General features: G+C 41.9%; 1 protein-coding gene across 1 annotated transcript in view; it reads left to right on the top strand.

The window, feature by feature from the left end:
• Window positions 1–18,376, top strand: part of CPA6 (carboxypeptidase A6) — a 274,666-nt gene that overhangs the window by 193,317 nt on the left and 62,973 nt on the right. Inside the window, exons 3-6 of the mRNA XM_053559427.1 lie at window positions 519–643; window positions 7,336–7,450; window positions 9,471–9,572; window positions 11,680–11,784. Coding sequence (XP_053415402.1) covers window positions 519–643; window positions 7,336–7,450; window positions 9,471–9,572; window positions 11,680–11,784 — 447 coding nt within the window. The remainder of the gene's footprint in view (window positions 1–518; window positions 644–7,335; window positions 7,451–9,470; window positions 9,573–11,679; window positions 11,785–18,376) is intronic.

The following is an 18,376-nucleotide window of genomic DNA, read 5'->3' as shown; positions in this document are numbered from 1 at the left end:
ATACTATTTAGGTGATGGGCACACCTAAAGCCCTGACTCCAGTATTGCAAAACCTATCCGTGTAACAAAAACATTTGAACCTCTGTAATATTTTGAATTTTTAAAAAATAAGATAAAAGTTACCAAAAGCTGTTCCAGCTACCACAAGTTGCTTGCATGGAAGGTTGCAGGCTAATTTATATCTTTCTTTGTTATACTTACTCTAATATTTGCATATGAAATCATTTTAGAACAATATCAAACTTAAACCTATTTTGTCTCATTTTTACCTTCGCACTATTGATCTTCAAATGATTACTTGTAAACGATGATCTAATTCTCTATGGATATGCTATACTTTGAAGCCCAAATTCAAAATCAAAGAGGACTTTTATCCTGATGATACAACCATCGAGTCTCATCCAAAACTGTCCGGTGTTGCTGAGTGGAAGCGAGATGGTGTGTTTAATTAACATTGTGACATAGATTTCTCCCCGCCTACACTGAGTATGAATGACGGGTTGGTTCCTGCACTGCAGGTGGACCTGTGGCGGCCCAGCAGTGTCTCCCGTGTATCAGAGGGAACAGTTACTGATGTCCACATTCCCCAGAATGGTTCTCGAGCCCTGTTAGCCTTCTTACAGGAAGCCAACATCCAGTACAAGTAAGCATTCCTTTTCACTTGCTACAAAATTCACTTCTATTAGCTGCGTGTGGTGGTGTGCGCCTGTAATTCCAGCTACTCAGGGCCTGAGGCAGGAAGATCACGTGAGCCCAGGAATCTTTGAGGTGGCAGGGAGCTATCAGGTCTGACAATTAAGTCTGTGAACTCATCCTAGAATAAGTGCTATATATTTCATGACTGAATATCACTACAGCCACCTTTGAAGTCCTCCCTTGGCCATCTGGTCAACACAGGGATGTTCAGCCAGGAGGGGTGTGGAGTTCGCAAATGTTGTCAGGTCTCATACAATGACAGCTGTTACAGCCATTTCAGAAAAAAGTTCCAAAACTGCTGTGAAGGGTGGACTAGGCACCAGGGCATAGCTTCCCAAGGGGAGTCCCTCAAAGGTGACCCTAGTGATATTCAGCAATGAGGTGCGTAGCACTTTTTCTGGCATGAGTTTCCGAACTTAACTGTCATACCTTTATACAATAACACCACCCCACACTAGCCTGGGTGACAGAGCAAGACCCCATCTCAAAGAAAAAAAAATTGATTTCTATTAAAGTGAAGTAAATGATAGCCACAGTCAGGTTTTTTATCAAGTGCTTACAACCGCGTTTTAGGTGTAAGATTTCTTATTGAGAAAACTGACAGGAATAGATTCACCCTGAAGAACTGATTAGTCTAATGGGGGATGGGCACAACCACACGGACAGATTGTTTCACAGTCACCACTAAGCAATGGATGTAAACACAGACTGTCTCTCTGTGAAGATGGGGAGCAGCCCGCCATGCAGAGGGGAGCTTGGGAAGGCAGGTTCACAGAAACGGTGTCAGCTGGACACAGACCAGACGAGGACACGAGCAAAGGAAAGGAAAGCAGAGTTGGGGTTCAGCACCAGGAGTGTCCAGTGCAAGCCGGAGAGCAGAAGAAATGATGCTGGAGAGGCGGTGCGGCCAGATTACGCGGAGTCGTGTGTGCCGGTGTAAAAGCGCTCACCCGCCTTGTGGATGGGGCAAAAGAGCCACACGTCAGTGGGGTTTTGGAGGTGGGGTTGGGAGGACAGCAATAGGAAACGATACTAATAGCTCCGGTAGGAGATAGTGAGGCCTTAAGTTAGGACAGCGTACTGGGAACAGGAGAGCATTCAAAAAAAGTCAGGGGTAAAACCACTGGGCCCTTCTCTTCATTGAATGCTAAGTCGGAAAGGGAGACATCGAAGTATGACTCCAAATTTTCTAGTTTGGGTGGCTAAGGGACAGATTTGAACAGATTTGGGTATTTTGAAGGCTGTTTTTTAAAAGGAATCATTGAGGCATTAAGAAGAGAACAAATATCAGTGAGCAGGGCGCCGGCCCCATATACCGAGGGTGGCGGGTTCAAACCCAGCCCCGGCCAAACTGCAACAAAAAAATAGCCGGGCGTTGTGGTGGGTGCCTGTAGTCCCAGCTGCTCGGGAGGCTGAAGCAAGAGAATCGCGTAAGCCCAGGAGTTGGAGGTTTCTGTGAGCTGTGTGAGGCCACGGCACTCTACCCAGGGCGATAAAGTGAAACTCTGTCTCTACAAAAAAAAAAAAAAAAGAAGAAGAGAACAAATAGAAGATGGTCATGGGGGTTAAAGAAAAGGAAGCTTTGGAGAAAGCGGATGGTCCACATTGCCAGGGCTGCAGTGACGTCCAGCGAGCAAAGGACCAGTTTCCTCTGGATGTGGCAATGGAAGGTACACTGATAACTCCAATAGCAGGATGAGAGTGTTAGCCGTGGATGACAGAGAAGCGGACAAGAGGTGAGAACACGGAGCAGGTCTTGGCAATTAGAATAAGGAGAGAAGCAGACAAGGAGAGGTGGCTACCAGAAGATGCAGCGACGGTGACCGCCGGGAAGCTCTGCGATTTGTAGAGGGAAATTGCTGTGTGTGTTGGCCCAGGAGAAGGACCTCCAGGGAGAGGAAAATGATGATGCCGGGGGAATCCACAGGTGCAGGAGTGGGTGTCAACAGCGGGAAGGATGCGTCCTCCTCCCAGACTGAACAAGAAAACGTGGCCCTCCTCACCACTGTACACAAGGGAGTGAAAAAATCACAACGAATGGCTGAATTTTCTGGATGAAGAAGCAAAATTACCTACTGAAGGTGAAGAAATGGGTTGAAGAGTATTGTCAAGAGGAAACGTGGAGTAAGGACTGGAAGAGAGATTGCAGCACTGCCGCAGAAGTGGGGTTTCACTGGACTGGACAGTAGAAAGGCCAGGGTGGCAAGGATGTTGAGGTTCCCAGGTAGATGCCAGGTCAAGTTTTCATCCTTGGGGGCTAATCTGGATGGGGAGGCACAAGGGGGCACATGGAAGAACCATGTGCCCAAGGAAGGCCTGGAGGCCCTCAGACTAGGTCTTGAAAACAATGTAGCGTAACAAGCAGGAAGGAAGAAAATTCCACAAAATCTGGGTTGTTAGAAGCCAAGAGTTCTGGGGTAGAATGTTTCTAGTTGGTGACAAATTCCAGGGTAGCCCAGGAGGGAAATAATTAAAGGGGAGCCTTGGGTGCAGGCCTTTGAGGTTGGTACAGCCAAGAATGGGTGTGCAAAATCAGCAGGAATCACCATGGCAGGCTTGACTCTCCTCAGCTCATGGCAAGTTTTGAGGAGGAGGGAGAAAATACTCTCCCAGGGTAGGGAGGATGAGCGGTCCAGAAGTTAGAGATTAGCAGGAAAGCAGAGGAGGGTCCGGGAGAAAACCGCCCTCCTTCCCTCTGAGCCCACGGTGGGGGGGGGGGGGGTGGGCACAGACGGAAAGCCACAAAAGAATGTATGTCCTTTAGAGTCAAATATCTGATGGCCAAGGACATGAGAAAGGCCAGGCTTGGTGGCTCACGCCTGTAGGCCCAACACTCTAGGAAGCCGAGGTGGATGGATGGCTTCAGCTCAGAAGTTAGAGACCAGCCTGAGCAAGAGCCAGACCCCGTCTCTACTAAAAATAGAAAAACTAGCCAGGTGTTGTGGCGGGCACCTGTAGTTCCAGCTTCCGGGGAGTTGGAGGTTGCTGTAAGCTACGGTGCCACGGCACTCTATCCAGGGCGACAGAGTGAGACTCTGTCTCAAAAAAAAAAAAAAAGAGAATGTGAGACAAGCAAGTTCTCAGAGAAGACGGGAGCAGCGCTCCTGGTCAACCCAGGGACGAGGAGTCGGTGGAGGGAAGGGGTGAGGGCGGAAGCTCTGGGAAGAGAAGTACAGTGTGGGGAATTCGTTAGACAACGGGGAGTGACTTGTCCTTCTCTGGGAATCCCAGGACTGGGGGTTGAGAGGCAGGATTATGAATGACTACCCTCAGTTACCTCTCCCTTTTAGCAGCTTATTGTGCTATCCAAATGGGCACATGGGTCCCTAACGGCACCTGGGTTGGGCTGATGGCTCTATGAGCCTGTGATGAGGGCCCTGTCTCTCTGAAGGGCTGGGCCAAGGGGCACCAGATGGCAGACACCCCTGGACCACACAGAGACCACCCTGCCAGAAAGATATTTACTGACTGCTTAAGGCTGTCATTTGCTTTTTGCAGAAAGGTATCTGATCTGTGCTTCTCTAGAACAAAATCACAGCTGTGCATAAAACCATTGTTCAGGCTGGCACATTGTGGTGGTGGCTCAGCTTTGAAGGCATCCTCTGATTCTCTCCATGCCTGTCAGGAAAGAACCCGGCAATTATACCTATAGGTGCTGAGAAGCACCGGGCATGCTTCATCCATTATTATTCAGTAGAAAAGAATATACCATTTGGCTTAACAAGTCTCTATTTCCTGCCATTAAATTTAGGTTATGTGGAACGGATATAGAATAAAATATCGCACTTTATGTCATAGAAAATAGAATCTAAAAAATGAGTGTTTAAATCCGTTGCTTCCTCGTGGAGAACAATCATTTAGAATTATTCGTTTTGTTGGTCCCAAGATAATAATAACGTAAGAGTCGATTAAACTCCACGGGTCCAGTAGGTAGAGATCATTTTAATTGACTTTTAGTGTTGTAGCCCGGGTGTTTTCAAAAGACTATCATTTACTCTGTAAAGAATACTTAATCTATAGCTGCAGTGATTTTGAAAGTGGGGATAATGTGACCCCATGTGTCTCTCCGCTAGGTGATCCATCCCTCTCTATGACTCATCCTGCCACAAAAAAATTTTTGATCATTTTAAAATATAAATATCTGTTAAAAATGACAATGAAATCTGGATTTTTGAGGTTTCCTCCCCACCCCCAGAAACTTTGGGGAGGTGATTTTGTACTGAGTGCTGACATCACTTGGAAAGTTCTTAATAGTTCTGGTCATAGCTATAGGAGTATACACAACCAGGGTAGGAAAAATAACAAGCCATAAAAGTAAGAAAATACCACAGTTTATAAAGACCACTTTGAGTGTCCATCTTACAGTCTTCTACTGGTTTTTAGTCAACAACTTGACTAGGAAAATGAGATTGGTCCTCCCATATCACAATTATTTTTTAACTTAACCTTGGTCCTTTACGTCCTGTACTAGGGTACAGTGTAAGTTACTAAAAAGAGACCTGTTTTAGTTTCCTAGGGCTGCCTTACTAAAGTACCCTGGGTTTATAAACTGGAGATTCAAAGGAGATCCTTGTATGGATTGCTGGCTTTGGCAAATTGGTCTACCTTTTCATTTTCCCCCTTTAGTTTCCTGGGATGAGAAAACGTCAGCAGAGGTAGATAGATGATCCTGGGGAGGGAGACACACATGGAGCTTACCTGCAGTACTGGAATATGTTGACAGCTTACCACCATCTCAGCCCTAACCAAACTTGCATCCTTCTGGACCTTCCCAGATTTTCCCCTCACATAAGGAGGTTAGGACGTTGACACAGAGGTTCGTTTGGCCCAAGACCTATCTGAGCAATATTGTAAAGTTATTCATCCCACAGAAACCCCATCATCTGTAACTTCTTACTGCAAGGAGAGAAAGAAAATGCTAACACACATGGTGGTAACGTTCCATTCACGTTTTGAGCCACAGCAAACAGCTGCCAGGAGACGTGGCCAAGCTTTGAGCCACCTCACCTTATCTTGACTTCTAAAGTGTTTCCAGTGTTAATAAAAGGTTGAAACAAAAGAACAGTTAAGTCCATAATCAGTTCCTAAGTAAATGCTTTGTCCACAGTGGGCATTCAATAGATAACAATAAGTAAATGAAAAAGAAGGTCCTCTACTCAGTATGACCCTAAGAAAATTTATCTCCTTAGTGAACCAAAAAGTATGTATTCAAATGATTTAAAGTAATTTTTAAAAATTAAGTAGCTTATATAGATCAAGATGCTCATTAAAATTTCTTTTAATAGCCATTAAGTAATAGGTTCCTTTGGAAAATAAAATAGGAAGACGCAGCTTTTTAACCACCTGCTAGGCCCAGAAAAATTACCAAGGGACTTTGTAACATCTTCAAATACTGCAAATGAAGGAAGTGCCTTGCTACTTTGTGCTCTAGTTAGTGGAGGCTGGTGAGCACTGGAAAGACAAGCCAATATCTGGTTAGCTCAGATGTCACATCAAGAACACGAGTGACTGGCCTGGTGTAGTGGCTCACACCTATGGTCCTAGCATTCTGGGAGGCCAAGGCAGGTGGATTGCTTGAGCTCAGGAGCAAGAGCAAGACCTCGTCTCTACTAAAAAATTTAAAAACAAAAAAAACTGGCTGGGCATCACAGCAGGTGCCTATAGTCTCAGCTACTCGGGGGGCTGAGGCAGAAGGATCACTTGAGGCCTAGAGTTTGAGGTTGAAGTGAGCTATGATGATACCACAGCACTTTACCCAGGGCACAGAGTAAGACTCTGTCTAAAAAAAAAAAAAGAACACGAATGACTCCACCCAGAGCTAGTCCCACACGGCCTGGAATCCCGCACCTGGCCTCAGCCTTTCACTTCCAAGTGTTTTCCCTATACTGAGTTGAGCTCCTCTTCTCTTGGCGTGCTTGCTGCTGGCAGGCAGTGAAATAGCTTTTTCCAACCCTCAGTAGCTCCACTCCTTCCCCTTCTCTCTCTGACTTTGGTTTGCTGGCAGTGACCTAACAACAGTGTGTGGGTGACGGACAGGCTGTGAATAGGTGGCCACAGCTGGAGAGAGGACATGGCAAGGGCATGACACAGGACCTGGGAAGAGCAGCCTGTGCTCAGTTTTCATCATGTCACTCTAGACAGGGAATCCCAAGATTGCAATTTGGGTTCACTTCCCAAGTTCAAACTTAGGCTCTGCGCTGATCAGCAGAATGACATCTTAACACTTTTGAGGCTTGGCTTTTTCATTTTTAAAATGACGATAACAACAGAATCTACTGTGAAGGGCTGTCAACTTACGATCATGTGTATAAAATACATAGCACAGTGCAGGCTCCCAGGAGGTATTAGTAGTACCCGAATTTAAGTGTCTGTAACCATCATTTGGATGTTGTAGCTGCTCAATCAATAGTAGCTGTTATTACTCCTATTATTATTTGGGTACATCTGCCTACTTACACTTTAAATTTATTACACCACTTAACAGTTTTAATTTCCTGAAAAAGAACATTTTCCCTGTATTTGGTATTTTTATAAATATTGATCACCGTAGTCATAGATACATATGATTTTCTTTGAACGTTGCCTGATTTGTGTTTTATTTCAATTGATTTTTCATCACATCTATCATTTCAAATCCAGGATCCTCATAGAAGATCTTCAGAAAACACTGGAAAAGGGAAGCAGCTTGCAAACCCAGAGAAATCGAAGGTCCCTCTCTGGATACAATTATGAAGTTTATCACTCCTTAGAAGAAGTAGGTAACCAAAGAAGGGTTTGTTGTTTTTTTACAAGCGTATCTTTATCATTTGTGGGAGAAGCATAAAGTCAGGGAAGGGGCTACATGCAGAATGTGTACTCACAGCGGTCACAGGGCCTACGCACCACAGTTCATTCATCCCTTCCATGAAGTTTTTTTGTTTGTTTTTTACGATTTTCGGCGAGGGCTGGGTTTGAACCTGCCACCTCCAGCATATGGGGCTGGCGCCCTACACCGTTGAGCCACAGGCGCCACCCCCTTCCATGAAGTCTTTTACTGTGACATGGGAAATAGCAAAATAATTTGAATTTCCATCTGCTTTACCCAACCCACCCCTACAAAGGACATGGGATGTTCAATGGGAGAGTCAGGGCATGTTGTTATAGAAGCCATGGATAGTAAAGCGAGTCAGCGTTTGAAGGCAGTGGTTTGGCAGGGGGTGGAGAGGACTTTGACACTTGCTCCACACGCTCTGCATAGTCGAGATCTCCCAAAGGCCAAGCTTCGTGTGTGGCGTCTCTGCACGTCTAAATTTGCTTATATCTACTCTACCTGGAAACTCACCGCCTCTGTCCTCACCACCATATCCTTTACTGTTCATCTGGACAACTTGTTATTCTTCAAATTTTAGCTGAAAGAAGAAGATGGTTGTTTCTACTCTCCCAGACTGGATCAAACCCCTCCCTCTACCTCCACCACCCACTGTGCTACGTGCCCCCTCTGCACACCGTGGGATGCCTGTCACGGTTTTTAATTATGTAATTGTATGATTCTTTGATGACTGCCTTTTTCTCATAATAAGCTGCAAGTTCCATGTTGGCAGGCCACTTCTCTCTTGTTCACCACTATGTCCCCAGCGGCAGGAAAATAGAGACCCTCAAATAGATAGATGTTGACAGGGTGAATGAATGAGTGAATTCACATGTACATTTTCCGTGCTTCCCCTGAACTGAACAAAGGCATGCCAGGCATGAAATTCATGATAACTTCTTCTTTTCTTAAGAGTATTTTGTGTTATCTTGATGACAACTCTCTTCTCAAAATTATTTCCACATATTTCATGTCTCAACATACATTTTAGAAGCTTGAACTTAGAAGTAAAGGAAAGGTTTTAGATAACTTGGCACACGAAAGTACTGTTAACATGCACTAGATAAAAGTCAAAGTTTAAAAATATAATATAGATATGCATATACATGTGAGATGTATGTATATATAACTACATCCTGCATGTCAGATTAAATGAGAATAGAAATGAAAGAAAATATGGGTACTTTGCAAAATACATGTATTTTTTCAGCACAGACCCTTTTACATCAAAGAACAGTAGAACATTTTTGTGTTACTTCTTTACTCCTTTGGGGGCTTTTAAAGTCAGAAATGAAGCAGCTTGTTTGTCCATCTCAAATATACCTTCTCCTGATGACAGATAAGTATGTGTGAATGGAGCAATTCAAATGTGCCACTGTCACTGGAGCAATTATTCAGAGTATGTCCTCCAATATGCGGCTCGGTAGAATAATCTTCTAAAGCAAAAGATAATCCCTTTTTCTTAGCATCCCATATTCAGTGGCAAATTCTAATATACGGAACTTTAAGAAACACTCTCGAGTAGTTTGGGTAGTTTTCCTGAAGTTGTTTTATTTCTTTTCCTCTTAAATACTTGTGAGAAAATGGAAATAAATTTTGTTTCAAAATGAAACCAAAACATGTCAATTACTATTTTTGTAAAATTCTACCATTAGATATTGATGATAAATGGTAGTAGAAACCATGCTTCAAAGCAGGCCCAATATAAAGACGAGTATCATATGCTACTCAATGTAAAGGCAGAAAAGGTGATTTTTAAGTGTTCCAAAAAGAATTAAAAATACAAAATTGGGTTTTTCTTCAATTTTATACTCTGTGCGTTCTCTTTGAATTATGCGACCTACTGTTCTGTTTTTGTTACTTTTATTCTCTGAAAGCTCCATCATCATGAGAGGGTCTGACATGGTTTTTATTTATTTGCCCTTAGATTCAAAACTGGATGCATCATCTGAATAAGACCTACTCAGGCCTCATTCACATGTTCTCTATCGGAAGATCATATGAGGGAAGAACTCTTTTCATTTTAAAGGTAAAAATAAAAAACTCCAAACTATTATAAATACAAAATACTGACCATTCATCATTTTCATCTTTGATGTATGATAAAAGTAAATGAAATGGTCTGTCATGGAGTCTTACATGTAACATCATCTGATAATTTCAAAAATATTTTCCCTTAGGTTTTTAAGCCATGCTTCATTTTTTCCATGGGCTATTATAGAGAAAACTGTTACTGACATGTTTGTGAGTTGGTGCTACTTAAGATGAACCAATGCAAAATGACATAAATGTGTAAGGTGGGCTTCACTCCCGTCCTTTGACTGTGTATTCTCTTCTAGCTCCTGACTTACAGCTCTCCAACCCTTCTCAGCAAACTTCTAAAAAGATTCACCTATAGTAGTCATCTCTACTTTTTCACTTCCCATTCAGACTTTGACTGCCCAGCCTTTGCCCCAACATACTTCTGAAACGCCTCTTTCTAAACTCAGCAATGACTCCTACTTGATTTTCCTTCTATCTCTGGCCATTTGGGTCTCATTCCCTGGCTCCTCTTGCCCTGCCCTTTCCTTAGGTCCTCGTAATCAATGCCCAGGACTATCCTCAGCTCCGCTTTTATGCCATAAACCTCTAAATAACCGTGGGTACATCTGCCCCACGGTTTCAACAATCATCCCAGACTTTTTATCCCAAGGAATCCACTCTCCGGAGCCTTAAGTTCATGCCTCATTGCCTCCTTGACATTCTTACCTGCACATTCACAAAAGCACCTCAGATTCAGACAGGTACCTCTCTCCCCTCAGTCCAGAAACATGAGCATCACCTTAAATTCCTCTCCTTTATGTTAACCGCTCACTTTCTATTTACCACAAGCCGACAATTCTTTCTAATAAATATCTTCTGGGTCTGCCCCAATCTCGTCTCTTGCCCTCATTGCTGTTGCCCTGACTTCCTGGCTTCCCTCTGGGTCTGTTCTCCCCGGACTATTGCAGTGATGGCCTCGGTGGTGAGCTTCCTTGGAGCCTCCATCCTCAACCTTCTCATTTCTAATCCTCCCTCCACACTGCTGTCGCTGTGAGCTCTCAGACACGAGCGTGCACTAACACACATGCATAAAGGCCTCTCACAGAATACAGGAGGAAGCCACCTCGCTTTTATGTGCTACCCGGGGACTTCCACGTTCAGCTTCATGGGCCATTCCTTGCTCAGACTGCAGAAGCACTTTCTCAAATATGATGTGCTCAGATTCTCCTCCAAGCTTAAGATGCCTTCCTCCAACTTGTCTGCCAGGCAAACATCAAGTCTTGCTCAAGTCCTCAAGTGCTCCTCTTCTGAGAAGCCTCCTTTGTTCCCCAGGAAAATTCAGCATAGCCCTCAATGTTCCCACGGTTACTTATAGATACTCACGTCATAATGGTTGATTGATGGCTTCCATGTCTGCCCTCGCCACTGATGCAGACGTGGTATCAATTACTTGTCTTTTCATCTTTCTATCTCTAGGGCTGAACACTTGTCTGACATTTGTAAAAGGGATTTCCTGAAATATTAGATGAGTGAATTCATGAATCAATGAAAACTAGATCCCCTATGAATATAAGATCAAGAACTGACTATTGATTACTAGGTTAGAAACTAGGTTAAAAGTAATATTATAGTAGGGTTGCAGAGAATAATCTGTCACCTGATTCCACAAATGAAGTTGTTTTCTGTTTCCATTTTGTGGTGCAATAAAGGTGGAATTTATCCATCCATAAAACATAGCTACTACATACTTCTTTAAAAAATATTCCTTAAGATGAAGAGAGAGAAGGAAAAGCAGGGGGCTCGGGGGTATTTAGCTTTTTACTTAACTGTCACATACTATGTTAACATGGAGAAGCAATCCTACTTTAGGGATGTCCCCTTTCCTTTTGTGTTTTCTGTTTCTTTGATTATAAATTAGGGCAATTAATATATTGTTTCTGCATAAATAAGCCTGGACTTCTGAAGTAGATAAGAAATCTCTTTATCTTTTTTATGCATCACATAATGAACCAAACTATAGTGAAGAATTATGCCGAAGCCTTATCAAACTATGGTGGTCAGTGAATCCAAAAATAAAAGCCTGAATTGGTTACTGTGAATATTCTTGTTTTCAGCTGGGCAGAAGATCACGACCTTACAAAAGAGCTGTCTGGATTAACTGTGGTATTCATGCCAGAGAATGGATAGGTCCTGCCTTCTGTCAGTGGTTTGTAAAAGAAGTAAGTTAAACCTTTTCCATTTCAGCCAGCCAGGGCTTCCTTGTGTGTGTGTGTGCTTAATTCTGCTCAAGGAACAAAGCAAGATTTTAAAGTCAGCCCTACCCAATTGAATGACTATAACACCTTGAATTTGTGGGTTGCTTTCATGTGTACAAACACCTCTTATACCCGTGGCTCAGATTATTCTCACCGCTACCCTTGGAAGTTGGATTTGACAGCCCTAATTAAGAGAAAGAGTCTGAGGTTCCAAGGCTTTATGGATTTGTGACAAGTTAGGGTTGAACCATAAGAGTGGATATATAGCAAAAGACCGAAAATCCAAATCATGGAGTTCTAGAGCAATTTCTTATATGATACTCAGGTCTGTATCACTTGATAGTCCCCCTCAAAATGATGTCACTTATGCTAAAACAATAAAGATGCGAACCAGGGACTGTGTTGTGCCCTCTCGCTGTAGGTCTATTAAATACCAAAAGAGCTTTAGCATCTGTGGATTTGACATCCTCAGTTTCAGACTCAGTAGTTTCTCCTGTCCTGGATGCTTCATGTGAATCCTGAGTCCTCTGAGCTCATGTTTTGAGTGGGTCCCTATCCAAGAGTGGGCCAGCCTCTTGGACTAACACTTAAACATGTTCTATTAGTTCTCTATTCATTGTCAAGTGTATAATGACTTTTGAGTTTAAAAAAAAAAAAAACTCTTCAAATGAAAATGAAACCAACCACTAGTAATGAAAGTGAAAAAAAATCCAGGAATAAAAGTGAAAGAAAATCTAAGACAATGATAAAATGATGAGTCGTGGCCAGAAAATAACCCTACAAATTTCTTTAGTCTTGCAATTACATAAAACTATTAAGAATACAAGGGATATTTAAACACATTAGTTATATATTACTGTGTTTTGGGGAGAAATTACATGCTCTAGTAGAATTGTGGAATTTGAAGACTCTCCCAGGTCTTAGAAAACATACCTCACAAATGTTCAGAATGTGCTAAGTTTACAAAATCTGTCTCTCAGCCACTCCCAAACCCACAGAAGAATCCATAATTTTATAATTATTAGAGAATAAAATTTTCTAATTATTCCTATTCAGTTTACTGAGTAATTCACTTTCTCTTATTAAAACATCATTTTATCCTGCTAAGATAAGTACCAGAGCTAATAAGAAATTAACTCTATTACCTTGTAGCAAATGTCCAATGATTACATAGCAATTCAGTGTCTGCTGTTTTAAGATTTAGGAGGAAAAAAGAAAAGAAGGAAAATGGTTAAGCACAGAACGTCTATTGTTTATGGTCATGTGCATTACGTAAGAATGTATTTCCCAAATATTCCAGCTAAAGTTTGACAGTCTTACCACCCTCCCCACTGTGTGCAACCTCTACTTTACAACATACAAACTTACCTTGTTTACGTGTTTAGCACCAGTCTCATTCCTGCACCAACTCCAAGGGAAGAGACTCTGTCCTTCTTCACTTCCAAACCTCCAACGTGGTTAAGGTTATGGTAATAACAGATGGTAATTAACAGATGTTCAAATCTTTGTTAAGATTTGAATTGGAATAAGGAGAATTCAGTGGTAATGACTTGGAAAATTTCTGGGCAATGACTTATGAAATTATCTCACAAGGTATGGATGGTACATCTGGATTTTTGCAGTGCACAACATAGACAGCAGCCCTGTCATCCTGAATTAAAGTTCCAAGGAAGAGAAGGGCACAGTGTAGCCATAGGAAAAGGGAGAGGCATATACAAAGGCAGTTGACTTTGGGGGAAAAACAAGAGCCATCAATTAAGATTAAGCTTCATTTCCAAAAAGATGACTAAGGAAAGGCTTCCCTTCCTACCCCTCCCTGCCCTGCCGGGCCATCCTCACGTATGCAGATGAGTCAGGACATTACTGAATGTGCCTCCACGACCCTCCCTGCACCTCTTTCCCTCCTGCTGGTCATGACTGCCATTCACCACTCACCACTTACATTTCCCATCTGAGTGAGGCAGCAACCAGAAATGGGAAGGAAGGACCTAGGTCACTCACCCAGTGTCTTTGTGGGAACAGTGGTGCTGCCGACATGTGACAGCTGTGCAGTGGCAGTGACAGGAGACAGTCAACACATATTATGTGCTTATGAAAAAACAATGTTTTCATCTTGCTTCAGTCTCCATTTCCATTAAGAGTGGTGGTGGAGTCAGGGAGAATGGAAATATCCAATAACCTTGCATCTGCCAAGCATTGGCACATCATCTTTCACACTAACTGGGTCCCTTTGTTAAACCCTGAGTCTTCCAGGGGTGGCTGATGCAAAAGGGGCTCAATGCTGTGCCGCTTCTGCAAAATCACCACCCATCTCACCACAGAGTCCCAGGACTGGCTCTTGGGCCCTGAGCTCATCAAATTTCTGTGTCCCTTCTAGAAGCATCAGGGGACCTCTGCCTCCCAGGAGCCCAACAGGCTCAGAATGCCATGTCCAGCCCCTTCTCTGCTGATGCGTGCTGTTTGTCCTCTGCTGCCTTCACCCTCTTGTTGGTACATGGGAATCATGTGAGGTGATATTCTTCCGGAGAGACACATGTGAACAGGAATCAGGTCCTTTCCTTCTTTTGTCCCCACTCCCACCCCTAGTAGGGGCTTCTGTCATCTCTTAACTTCCTTGGAATTCCAGCTACAGGTGGCATCAGAAGCAAAAAGTCTGGCTTCCTGCAACTTCTTTCTCTTTGTTGGGTGCTTTGCCCAAAACTGAGCAGCTTAAAACAGCAAGCATGTGTCACCTCAGTTTCTGTGTGTCAGCAATCTAGGTGTGGCTTGGTGGTGCTGCCCGTTCGGGGCTCTCCCAGGCTGCAGTAAGGTGTCAGCAGGAGGCCAAGGAATGAGGACATGTGGTGTGACTAGGGGAGGATGTTTCTAAGCTCATTCATGTTGGTGGCCTTAGGTCCTCGCTGGCTGTGGACCAGAGAGATCACTTCTTTGCCACAGAGGCCTCTCCCTAAGATAGCTTAAGACATGGCCCCTGGATTTCCTCAGAGCAGGTAAGGGAGAGAGCAAGAGAGAACAGGCCCAGATGGAAACCACAGTCTTTTTGTAACCTAATTTTGGAAGTGACTTTCCATAACTTCCGCCACATTCTGTCCATTGGAAGTGAATCACTACATTTAGCCCATACTCAGGGGAAGGGATTGTATTGTACAGGGCACAAATACTAAGAGACGGGAGTCATTGGGGACCACATTAGACGCCACATCTTGGTAGGACTTTCCCTGTAGCCACTACTTTACTATTTGCATCCTTACTCAAATATGAACTGGGTGAAAATGTATCAGCCCTTCTGGGATCTTGATAGAGAAGCAGATTGCGTGTGGGTTACACACACACAGTTAAACAACCCTGGACCAGAACGTCAGCTCTGCTACTTACTCTCTGTGTGATCTTGGTGGGAAGTCACTTAACCTCTCTGAGCCTCAGCAAAATGAGGGTAGTAATAGTCTATGACACCTTAGGTTACTGGGAGAGTTAAATGATAGAATGCAAAGTAAAGATTTACAGGGTGTTTGCATATAATAAGCACTTAATGAAATCAACACATTACTCTCAGCAGTTTGGTATGTTTAAATAAGCACCATGAAGAGAACAATTAGAAAGTCAGCAAGGATGTAACAGAACTCAACAACACTATCAACCAATAGGATCTGTGAGACCACCCGGCAACTGCAGAATACACATTCTTCTCAAGCACCTAGGAATATATAATCTAAGATAAACCATATCCTGGGCCAAAAAACAGATGTCAACAAATGTAAAAGAATTAAAACCATACAGAGTATGTTCTCTGACTACAATGAAATCAAACTAGAAATTGATAGCAGAAAGGTAACAGGAAAATCTCCAAATGCTTGGGAATTAAAAACACTTCTAAATGATCCATAGTTCAAAGATAAAATCTCAAGGGAAATAAAAAAAAATACATTTGAACTGTATGGAAATACAGCATATCATCTGGGCATGGTGACTCCTGCCTGTAATCCTAGCACTTTGGGAGGCCAAGGTGGGGATTGCTTCAGGTTCGAAGTTCAAGAGCAGCCTGAGCAACAGTAAGACCTGACTCTACTAAAAATAGAAAAAAATCAGTATCCAATGTACTCAGCTCTGCTCTAAAGCTAAATTATAGCTTTCACATGAAGGCTAAAGGAACAAAAATAGCGAATATCACTAAAAAACCAGCATATATCAAAAGAATAGTAAGGGAATACTATGAATAACTCTACACATACCAATTTGACAACTTAGACAAAATGAACCAATTAATTGAAAACACAAACTGTTACAACTCATGTACTAGGTATTAGATCATTCGAATCTCCCTATAACTATTAAGGTTATACAAAATAAGGTTATGTAAAATACAAAATAACTATAACTATTAAGAATATTGAATTTATGATTTTTAAATTCCCCAATAAAGAACTCTTAAGGCCTGGAAGCTTTCACTGGAGAATTCTATCAAATTTTTCAAAAAGAATGAACACCAATTTAATCTCCTTCAGAATACAGAAGACAAGGGAACATTTCCAATTCGTTTTATGAAGACTGACACCAAAGCAGACAGAGAGATGAAAAGAAAACTCAGCCCAATATCCTTCTCAAAAAGTAACTCAGAAATCCTTAACAAAATGCTAGCAAATAGAATTTAGCAATCTATAGAAAGAATAAGACACCATGACCAGACCAAATGAGATTTATTTCAGGGATGCAAGCTCAGTTGATTGATTTTATTTCCATATAAAAGCAATGAACACATAGATGCTGAAATTCAAAAAATACAATATCATATATGATTACTACAAAAAGTAAAATACTTGGCTATAAATCTAACAAAACAAACATAGGACTTACAGGCCAAAAAATACAAAATGCTGGTGAAGTGTGAAAAAAAAAAAAACTAAATAGACAAGAGAGCCTTAGCATATTCATGGATTGTAAGACTTCCTATAGTAAAGATGGTGATTCTCCCCAAATTGATATACAGATTTAACACAATTCCTATCAAAATTTCAGTAAAATGTTTTTATAGATATAGAGAAGATTATTCTAAAAATTATGTAGAAAGTCAAAGAAACTAGGAGAGCTTAAAACTATTTTGCAAAAGAAGAATAATGAGGAAGGACTCATGCTACCCAATTTCAAGACATATTATACACCTACAATAATTAAGAGCTTGTGATATTGGTGAAGGAATAGACATAGATAAAAGTAACAGATAGAGAACCTACAAATAGATCTATACAAATCTATCCAACTGATTCTGGCAAAGATTCAAAAGCAATTCAATGAAGGAAAAACAGCCTCTTCAACAAATGGCGCTAGCACAATTGGACACCCAGAGGCAAAAAAAAAAAAGAGCCTCAACCTAAGTCTATACTTTTCCAAAAATTAACTCAAACTGGATCTTGAATTTAAATGTAAAATTGTAAAACTATAAAACCTTTTGGGACATAAAAGCATAAGAGAAAAATTTTCAGACCTAAAGCTAAGGCAGAGTTCTTAGATTTGACACCAAAAGCGTGTTCCATTAAAAAAAAAAAAAGGGTGGTGCCTGTGGCTCAGTGAGTGAGGTGCTGGCCCCATATACTGAGGGTGGTGAGTTCAAACCCAACCCCGGCCAAACAGCAACAATTAAAAAAAAAAAGTTAATAAATTAACTGTACCTGGCCAGGCACAGTGGCTTACACCTGTAATCCCAGCATTCTGAGAGGCCGAGGCAGGCTGATTGCTTGGCTCAGGAGTTTGAGACCAGCCTGCGCAAGAGCAAGACTCTATCTCTAAAACTAGCTGGGCATTGTAGTGGGCACCTATAGTCCCAGCTACCCGGGAGCCTGAGGCAAGAGGATCTCTTGAGCCCAAGAGTTTTAGTTAGCTGTGAGCTGTGATGCCACAACACTCTACCTAGGGCAACTGAGTGAGACTCTATCTCAAAAAATAAATCAATGAAATGAAATGAAATAATTAATTATATCTTATCAAACTTAATCAATGAAAACCTTGCCTGTGAAAGATTGTGTTAAGAGAACAAAAAAAGATAAGCTACAGACCAGGAGAAAATATCTAAGAACCGCATAGCTAACAAAAGACTCATATTTGGAATATATAAACTCAAAACTTGACAATAATGAAGCAGGTTATTCAGTGAGAAAATTAGTAAAAGACATGAAGAGACAGTTTACCAAAGCATGCAGCATAAAGACAGCAAATAAGCACGTGGATATCAGTAGAACCACAATGACTGTCACTACACACCTATCAGAGTGGCTAAAATTAATTATGTATAAAAATACATCTATGTCCACAGATCAAAAGGTAGATCTAGACATATAAGGGTATGTATCACCAAATGCCAAGGAGAATGCAGGAAATTGGATCACCTGTACATTGCAGGTGGGGGGTGTAAAATTGAAGAGCTATTCTTGAAAAATTGTTGGCCGTCTCTTATAACATACAACTACCACATGACCCAGTAATTGTACTCCTGGCATTTATCCCAGAGAAATTAAAACTTATGTTCACTCAAAAACCTGTGCACCAATGTTTATAGCAGCTTTAT

Source organism: Nycticebus coucang, chromosome 13 (assembly GCF_027406575.1).
Source record: "Nycticebus coucang isolate mNycCou1 chromosome 13, mNycCou1.pri, whole genome shotgun sequence".
In the NCBI taxonomy this organism is placed as follows: domain Eukaryota; kingdom Metazoa; phylum Chordata; class Mammalia; order Primates; family Lorisidae; genus Nycticebus; species Nycticebus coucang.
The sequence above is the reverse complement of the archived record's forward strand: the minus strand, read 5'-3'. Positions and strand labels throughout refer to the sequence as shown.